The 10,033-nt window shown below is 42.6% G+C and overlaps 1 protein-coding gene across 2 annotated transcripts in view; it reads left to right on the plus strand.

Moving 5' to 3' along the window:
- spg (dedicator of cytokinesis spg) overlaps window positions 1–9,519 on the plus strand; it is a 212,128-nt gene extending 202,609 nt beyond the window's left edge. Inside the window, exons 36-37 of one of the 2 annotated variants that reach the window (XM_075896109.1) lie at window positions 3,973–4,085; window positions 4,659–9,519. In XM_075896109.1, the coding sequence (XP_075752224.1) occupies window positions 3,973–4,085; window positions 4,659–4,886 (341 nt within the window). In that variant the 3' untranslated portion in view covers window positions 4,887–9,519. Of the gene's footprint in view, window positions 1–3,972; window positions 4,539–4,658 lie in introns of those variants that run through there. The other variant, XM_075896110.1, reaches the window with a different exon arrangement.
- The last annotated feature ends 514 nt before the right edge of the window (window positions 9,520–10,033 follow it).

The following is a 10,033-nucleotide window of genomic DNA, read 5'->3' on the forward strand; positions in this document are numbered from 1 at the left end:
TGAAATAAATAGTGAGACGCAATAAAAAATTGTGAACGTTTTTTTTTACATTTTTTCCCGTGAAATGCTATGAGATGCGGGGCTAATAGCAAGCGTTTCTTATGCATTCGGGTTCCCGCGGTCAGCGCATAGAGCAGACGACCGCCGTGGAACGCTCCTACGCGTTCGCGCACTCATTGTGCTCATCTACTTTACCGCGTCTAAGCCAGCGTTTTCAAACAGTCTCGCGAAAACAGGCAGAAGACCACAAACTAACGCTGGTCAACAAAGCAACGCTGCTCGCATGCTCGGGGGCTGGGCTTGTTAGGCACGTCATGCGCACGTCACCTCTTGATCGGATTCCGAAGAGGGTGGGGAAGAGATTTGGCTTGCTAAGAATACGCTGAGGAGGGGCAAGGGTATCGAACTCGCCTCCTCTCACCCTCGTTTCGTGCCGCTTCAAAAAACCTGTTTTCTCCGCTCGTAATGAACCGATTCGAAAAATTTTTCTGGCAAAACGTTCCTCATCGGGCACCCAAGAACTTTCACTGTCTAACTAAAATTCAGTAAGGGGCCTGGTGAGTGGCCCTTTAACGAAAGCGTGCTACAGCGCTACACTAGCTATACCATACACGTGCGTTTAGCCTGATTGCAGCAATACAGCGAGGTTTCTCAGTGCCCGTGGCGAGCAAATGCTCAATTCTGCGACAGCAAGCTGCTTTCATTTCTAAATGTAGTGGGCGCTTGAACATGGCCCCATGAAACGCGGCGGCAGCGATCGCCAGCCCAGGGTGTTCATAAAGCCACCTATTAAAAACGTGCAGCAGGCCTAACGTGACACTATGCCCTACGTGTGCCTGAGCAGATAGCTAAAGGTAATTACTTTTATAAGGCTTTTTGTGGACGATAAGTTGTACTGGCGCGCTGATCGGTGCTCCCCACCTCATCTTCATTCTGTGCTGCTGATTACCCACAAGGTCACCACCAGAACTGCGCTAAAGTCTGAATAATTGAATGGCCAATCCACACTCATCATAATGAAGGCAAACTGTTTGCGACACATCTTTTCTGTGGGGGCGAAAATGCTGTAGGCCCGTGTGCTCAGATTTGGGTGCACACTAAAGAATCGCAGGTGGTCAAAACTTCCGGAACCCTCCACTACGGCCTGCCTCATAATCATTTGGTGGTTTTGGGATGTTACACCCCACATATTAATTGTTTGCGGCACATAGTGGCGCCGGCAACTTCAGTGTATCTTCTTAGTGTATCGCCGTGAGACCACGGTTACACATTTGTTCATATTTATTAAGAAAACGCGGGTTTTATTTTTTTACATGTGAGACGACGTCATCACAGTGAAAAGTTTGACTCATGACACTTGGTATGCATACAAAAGTGTGCATAATATATTGTACACTGGAACTCATTGACAAAAATCTGTATATTCAGGGATCGCAAGGAATGTACAATGATATTTTTACTAGCAGCATACAAAGAATCTGGTCTCTTCATGAAACTGTTTTTAACACGAAAGTATTTTATGCTGCGGTCCACCAAGAGTTCAGTGAGGCATTTCTGTCATGGAATCGGCATTAAAAAAATAGACCCACTAAAATAAGGAAATTTACGCCAATGAGAGTAGAACCCGGACCTCTCAGTCCTCGACAACAGATATCGGGTGTGCTACCCACTGGGCGACGGCCACATACTCTGGTGGCGTTACAAACATGCCTTTTATATCTAGCTCTTTCATCTTGCACTGCTCTTAGTAAAAGGAAGTTATACATCACGAGCATGACATCCACAATTAACCTCTTTAACGCGTAGTTTGTACGCGCTCTTCCTGCTCGGCACGTTTTCAATAGAAGTGGAATTTCGTTGACGCCATGACACACCGCCAGGTGGAGGCTGTAGCCCAACTGCCTACAAGCGTCGGCTTTGCTCATATCGTCCATCCATAACAAACATGGCTTTGCCTGGCTGTAGTTCCACATTCTCCTTTAACTACCATACATTCAACCCATGAAAAATCCCGGCTGGCAAACAGAGAAAACGCAATAGGTGTTGCGTTTCAAGTGAGTCCGTGTAAGGTGAACGAACAAATGACCACCAGTGTAGCTCGGTTGGTAGAGCATCTCGTGCGTTATACGAAGGTCACATGTTTGGTTATCTAGTGGCAAGTTAGGTTTTAGTCCATTTTTCCTTACTCACATGTGCATAACAATTACTGCTCATACCATCCTCTATACTCTCTATGGCATCGTCATGTGTTTGTTCCCCATTGCCAAAGAACAGTATATACAGTACATTTTCATTGAACAGAACCTGAAGGGACTGGGAAAATATGTTACCCTTTAACAAGAGTTCAGTGTACTGAGAGGCTGATAAGGTAACGGCATTCAAGTACGGAACCAATAATATCTGAGTCAACTTTTTCATTTAAGCAGCAGTTCTGTTTAACTGATTTCTGTCTACTGAGAGTCCACTGTACTAGCACGTTTAGCAAAATGTGCAAGTATTAACAAGCTGATTGCAAAGCTCTGTTTGGGCTGCATATGCCGGTTCTCCCAGCTAACTCAGGCCAAGCTTTAAAAAATGCTTTCTGGAAAAGTTGTACCTGTTGTGTGTTGTTGGTAGAGCATTGGAACTGTTATTCGAAGGTCACAAGTTCAGTCCCTGCCCAGTGCAAGTTATCATTTCGTCCACTTTTCTTCACATTTACAATACATTTAGTTTTAATAACATCCCCCATACATTCCTTGTTTGATTGTCTGTTTTATCAATTAATATTCTTTCTAACAAAGAAAACAAGTCCTTAAATGTACACTTCTTCATGTTAGTGGTAGTCACATGTACATAAAACCTGTATTTTGGTTCATTACCAAGTATTAATTATAAATTTCAACTAGCCAATTTTTTTTGCAATTCTGTCTTGGATTGGCAAAATCTTATCTTGACGTGGTATGTCAACTCAGTTAATCCCAGAATTAAGCATTTATTTTGGGCTGAAATCCGCCTGCTTTTTTTTCTTTTTTTCTTAAAAAAAAAAAACAAGCTCAAAAGGCATGCCATATGTAAAATTGGCGTGCTTGTGTGCAGGTACCAAGATGCTTGCAGGTGTTGTTCGTTGATACACGACTTCATGGTTGTTAATTGCTATTCAGAGCATCACGATCTTTGATAGACAAAAAATGAAAACATGCTGGTTTATTATTAGAGTTTAAAGGCCTGTACAATGCAGCGATGTGTGCAGACATGCCGTGTCTTTCGAAAAACCTGAAGCCCTGTACAAAGTGTCGGCGAACACATGTGCAGTTGTGTGTTAACCAAAAAAGTCACAGCTTTGCTGCAAAGACAAAGCAATGAACTCGATAACAACAAATTGGAAGGTCACGCGAAGAATTGCAAGCAGAGTGAAACGTGTGCCACGTTCCTCATGAACAAATAATGCTCGAAACGTACTCACAGGTGCAGATGAACATGAATAAGCATCTCAGTTGTTACTTTGCTGTGTCTTAAAAGCACGCCATTTTCGCAAACAGAGAGTGTGCAATGAGTGCAGTAACCTTTGTGCACCCGGCAACTACAGTGGAATTGTTCCTGTGAAAGCCCAAGGCTTGCACTTGTCCCCACCGCGAGATCAGCGAGCGCACACATGAGCGTCCTCTCTCCGCAGGGTAAAGTCATGTAGGAAACACCGGTCCATCACTGTGTGCTCTGCGCCTCCGCAGGTTTCTCTCCTGCACAATGCCGCAGTGAGTGCCAGCGTCAACGTCGTTGCCAGTGTAAGCGGTAGCGCCCACTGCTTCGGGTCTATATACATGGTTCCTTGTGTCGGTGCTGCGAGGTGAGAAAGGGAGAGCATACGCACATGCGTAGTAAGGGTCGTCACACCGCACAACAGATTGATCTTGACTCTAACCTGCTTTACATCTAAAACAGCATAGATGTGATGAAGTATTTGTCTCTTAACCCGCTCAAAACTTACTGCAGGGCCTCCACCTTCAGAGCAGCATGCCACCCGACCAACGTCTGCAAACCGCAGTTCTCTCAAACCTGGAGATTCTCTTCAGTCTTGCAAGAATACGGATCCTGTTAAAGAAGAGGTAGCTGACAGAAACAACATCTCTTCCATGGGCAGCTGTCCCACACATGTAGATGTGTAGATGTGTAGTCTACATAATTTTTTTATTTGTCGCTGTGTGTGGCATGTTGGACGGTGATACTGAGCTGTTTTATGTATGTTAAAACCTCATAAGAGATTGAGCCAGACCTCGTTATAATGAAGCAGCATCAAGACCATAAAGTAGATCAATGTATTCAATAACATAAGAGTAGAGATGAAAAGCGGCTTCCATAAAGCAGCCATCTGACAGTCCGGCTCGCGCATGATATCGAGATACAAGAACCTGTTATTCTAGGTCAGTGGTTCTCAAAGGGGGATCTTCGACGCCATTTCTAAGATGCGTGAAGCCATCACCCGCTTTTCTTTTCACATCTTTTTTGTTCTTTTACATATGCAAATCTGATTAAAAGTGACTGTGCCACGTATCGATGAACTGTCCAAAATGAAGGGGCACGCTTGTTGGATGTTTTTGGTAGCAAGAAAAGGCACCTGTTTCACGCTCCAGTTGTGTTCATTTACCTATGCACCCCCCCCCCCCCCCCGCCCTCCAAAGGGTCCCCCATTACTTCAACCAGCCCACAAGGGGTCCCCGACACATCCATGGCTGAAAACTACTGTTCTAGGCTTTGAACACACTGTAAAGAAGACAATCCTTGGCTGCCTTTTTGTGGCATCTCGAACTGCAGTTTGTACTGCGGCACAGCCAGTCAAATGCACTTTTATTGTGCTGTATGACCGAAGTTTCCACAACTCTCTGATGCTGTTGAAAAGGTGGGTGTAAATTGCCTTTCAGTAGTCAGTTTTCATTTTAGGCAAACTTGCGAGTTTGCAGCCTTGTGTGAACCAAGTATACTAGTTCTGCGTTACAGCTGATATATAGGGGGCTTTTGAGTTTAGGGCTTCATTATGAAAAGAATGCCACGTAAATGAAACATGAGCAACGGATCTTCATATATAGTTCATAATAAACAATAGTTCACTATGTTGCTGTTCGTTATAACGAGGTTTGACTACTGCTTTTGTCAAAGCTGTAGTGAAGAAACAGTTAACATAGAGACTAGATCAGGTAGTCCTGTCATTTCATGACTACTTTTCATCTTCATTCTATGTGATATGGTTGTAATGAATCTATAGTGAAGCAGCTGCCCCCATGGTAGCTTAGTATGTAAAATGTCATGCTGCAAAGCTCGAGGGCATAGCTCTTATTGCCGACCACAGTGTCAACATTTCAGTTAAGGTGAAATGCAAAATACACTGGTTTGTTTATATTGAAATACATCCCAAAGGGGCCCCGAAATGGGTTTTTAAAGTTTTGCCAGTGTTTAGGCTTCGACATCATAAAATTAATTGCACCATAAAATGAGCGAAATACCTTGTATCAAGGCAGCCACGAGCTATTAAATGAAGCCCTCCTTCTCAGTATGGCTTTTCCTCCTTAACTTCACAGCCGTTGCTGGGGACGGCAGCGCACTCAAGAGGTTTGGGCTACGCTACTATCTTTGTGGCCCCCACAATCAACTGTGACACTTTGACGGCTAGCTTTTGGGCAGCGAAAATGAAGCAGGTCGCAGAGCAGTTGAGATCTGGTCCAGCAGGTGCTGCAACACTTCTAGCCGCTCCTATTTTATTCCCCTCTATGAGGACAACCAGCAAATGACGAGTAGTATGCAGACAAGAAAAAAAAAAAAGAATTTGATAATGACCACCCCTACGCATAAACTTGCGCACTGTTGTTATACTTTCAGGGGTGAGGTTACACCACAGGCATGAGGATTCTAGCATTGATTGATAGGGTATCGAGAGCTCTAAGCTAACAGTAGCAACGAGTTGAAGTGACTTCGCTCAACAGTTGCCTTGCATGCCTTACACAATGTTGCAAACTTGCAAGTCACCAGTCACTAGATATGCAGCACATAACGTAGCTAGAGTAATAGTTGCAATGTGGGCTTGTTGGTGATGTATTTGAAAGAATTTTCGTTGTGCGAGGCGAAATACGGAAACAGAAAGGGATAGACTGACAGGACAGAGCAGTTCTTCCAACAGAATTCAGCAATTGTGGATAGGGTTGGGAATAGTTAGGGCACTTCAAGATGTGTGAGAAAACAAACCTCCAGATAAACACTGTTGTGCAGCTCGCATCAACACAAAGCACGCTTACACAGGCACATGATGCTTGCTGTCTGTCGAAGTTTTAGTGATGTAGACTGGACATATCCAATGATATCAGTAGCTGATGCTCCATATAATAGAACAATGTTCCGTAGAATCGAAATGGGAAGTTGAAAACTCGTTCTGCTGTACTGCTGCGATCCGCAACAATTCCGTAGTATTGAACACCTTCAGGTAAATTACAGACTTTGTGCAGGCAACCTAAATTGGTCTGCGAATAATTCTTTGTACTTGCTTTGCAGGCTCGATGTATATGCAGAAGATTGTCAAAGTGAAAATCCTTACCGAGGTGCTTAAATTAATTTAGGAGTTCCCAACTGTGTCGTGCCTCATGTTCATATTGTTATGGTATTTAAAACACCCACCAGCAATTAATATTGTCATATTACCAAGGAGCACGATTTGCAGTGCTCCAAAGTTTCTAATTTTAATCAAATCAGACATATCAGTATGCAAGTGTATGTGTGGTTCACTATAACTGGTAATCTTCTTTATGTGATGAAATGAAAATGGCTCTGAACGCATTGCTGTGCAAAGCATTCAGAGTCGATGCTGGTCTTGGCAAGGCATTTACATTCACTGATGCTGCTACGTTAAGCGTCAGTTACTGTTCAAGGACTAAGAAAGAGTAGACTGTTCTTTTGCTTTGTTTTGCCTCTACCCGCTATGAGTTATTGTCTAGCCTTTGCTGAATGATTTAGGCTCGTTTACTTTATAAATATAGTGGTAGATAAATATAATAAATATACAATGTTACAGACTATCCTGATCGATATTTTGACAAAGAAACATCAAAAGCACTATAAAGGGACACTAAAAGCAAATGGAAATTTGTGCCAAAGTGGATTCTCTATGTATGACACCATCTAAAATGGCAATATTATCTACAGCAGTGCCCTACTTACCAAAAAGTCAAGCTTAATGTACCAGACCACGGGCCCCGTAAGTTGGATAGTTTGGAAATGATCCCGACGAGGTCGAAGCATCCCACTACAATTAATCACTAGTAATCAAACTAGCTGCAATAATAATAATAATAAAAGAATCCTGTGTGCATCAAGAGGCGTAATAAAATGCTGCTTGTCCGTTTCTGTTTGAGTATAGAAAAAAGAACCACCTGGCGTTACTATGGGGAACGATGCAAGTGCTTCAAAATTTTTTCGCCTTCTCAGGCTGAATAGATGGTGCCATCTAGCGGGGCTTAATTGAACCCAGGAAAAGATGCCGCGTGCCCGCCATCTTAGAGGCTATGGCAGAAAATTGTTCAATGGCCGTTGTTCCTGTTGTGGCTCTCGCTACTTTTGCTGTTCTGCCACTAGTGTCTGTGATCGTGCAGTAAAGGCGGGCGATATTAGGCACAACAACAATGGCATGAAATGGACTGATATCAGGTGGGTGATTTGAAATGTGCTACCACGATGCGGACCTCTAAAACGTGATTTTATTTCAAAATAGGCACTTTCTTGGCACATACCGTGACACTAAACTAGGACTATGAGGTGCCTGGACCGCTATTTCACCAATCAACACCGACCTAATGTTTGCCTTTGGTGTCCCTTTAAGGAGGACCAAAATGGTAGTTTTGTCAGGTGGACTTTTTTGAATGCTGTGTGCTTATTTGGTGGAAGCAAAGCTGTGTTTTTAGCAGAGAGGATGAAGGATGTTTTTTGTTTCTGATTTTTTTACCACCCAAGTGGAGTGTCGTAGTCTGTGTGATCTGAGGAATTTTGAAATATTTCAGCATGTTGGAGTTTTTTTTCTTTTAAAGTTCTTTGAACTGGCTAGGCATGTTTATCAATAGGACACTGTTAACTTCATTCTGGAGCATATGACACCTTAACGTAATGGAGTCACGAGGAGCCAGCTTGAAAACTTGAGTTGCACTTTCTTTTTGTCTATTTAATAGCTGAGTGAAAACGAAGGCCCAGTGATTGTGCGACTCCAGAAGATTATGCTTTTGTTAATCACTGTAGGAAAAAAAAGTGTCATTTGTGTTAATGAAATTGTAACCTTTTTTTCTTACGTTAAAGTTTTACAGCTCAGTGGCAAAGCTATGTAATGTCTCCCTCAACGTGACTGCTATGTTAAAGGACAAGAAAAAACTGCATGAAGTATACCTCTACTTAGTGTACATTGGAGAAAACTCTATAGATGTGATGGATGTTGATGGATGTAAGTTAAATTACCTCCACGTGTAAGGGGGTTTTGCATTTTTAATAGGAAGTGGGGTGTGACAGGATCACTGCATAGGGTGTTTTTTCGTTCTAATATTTAACGATCTTTTGGTTAAATCATCAGGAAAAAAAAGTGCATAGGGGTGTGTGCAGTGTTATGACAGTATAACAAAATGACTTGACACGCACATGCACACACAAAAAAGTATGTCACTACAGCTGTTGCTGCAGGTAATTATGCCAATAATACAGTTCATGCAAAAAGGGAAGCAGGACAATACAATTGCTGCAGCAAGTAACCATGCCATACAATTGGCAAAAAAAAACTTGTGTTTGCAATAAATGTAATTTCATGCTAATATAAGTAGCATCGACAAAAGTGGTGAAGCTAAGCTACATTGGCTGTCACTATGCATTACATGTTGTCTGCTTTGCTTAGCTGCTGTAGCTAAGCCTGGTTTTGTTATCTTGGAAAAAGCTATAAGCATCTCAGATTTTTTTACAGTAAGACAGCAGGTACTTAGGCTTAGCATGTGTGGTATTGCTAAGTAAAGATGCACTGTGCAGCATTCTCATGCTTCTTATAACCTCTTGCTTATCAAACTGTGGCAGTGATATTTTTTATATGTTTACTTCTGCAAAAGCAAGTTTGATTGTTTAGATGCTAGTATCATGACAATTTCACAGCACTGCTGGCTGTTATTGTTACTGTGATGTATTTTAATCAAATGTGCAACTTGCAACAAATATAGTCCTCCTTCTAGATTAAGGTTTTTATCGAAATCTCATCACAGACAAGGAGGAGGCTGTGATCTTTCCGTCCACTAATGCACTCTCGTAGAAAAGATGTTGGTTTATGAGATGTCGCAATGGTGCATGTATTTAAACCAAAGACACAAATGCAGCTGGCCTGTCTATAGGGTACGATATGAATTTGATATAAGCACAAGTGTGGCTATGATGACATCGATGAAGGCATTTCTAATTTTTGTTGTGAATGGATTTCGGCCTATGTGCTACATGTCCGCTTTTTCTTATTGCAGTATTAAATTGTTATTTCTACCTTCTGAATTTGTTGTCTGCTTGCTGGTTCCTTTCCCCATGGTCACTTTCTGACATGTGTGCCATCTATGTTGCTGCTGCAATGGTAGTGTACTTGTAAAAATCTGCCAAAGTAGAGCTCCTTGTGCCGGGTATAGTATCCCACTTTGTGCCGGCATGATTGCAATAATGGTAGGGTGGTAGAAAAAAGGCAAAAATTGTTATACCTATATTGAGGAGCAGTTAAACAAAGAATATATTGCCACGTTCCATTTCCCAAGTTTTTGTTATCGTCCGAAAACACCACACGACAAACCGCGCCTGCAGCTTTCGAGAAGGTTCCGGACTGTAGTAGATCATTTCGATAAGATCACGCCCACTGTGCGAACGGTAGAGATTGTTCTGGAACCTACGCCACCGCCAGCGATAACGCTAGAACAATCGACAGCAAGAGTATAAATGCCGACGTGCTTCGCCGCTTGTCAGTTGTTGATCGAAGGCCGACGCTCCGTTCGCCGCTATCAGTCCGAGACTGATATCTGTG

Source organism: Rhipicephalus microplus, chromosome 5, assembly GCF_043290135.1.
Source record: "Rhipicephalus microplus isolate Deutch F79 chromosome 5, USDA_Rmic, whole genome shotgun sequence".
In the NCBI taxonomy this organism is placed as follows: Eukaryota; Metazoa; Arthropoda; class Arachnida; order Ixodida; family Ixodidae; genus Rhipicephalus; species Rhipicephalus microplus.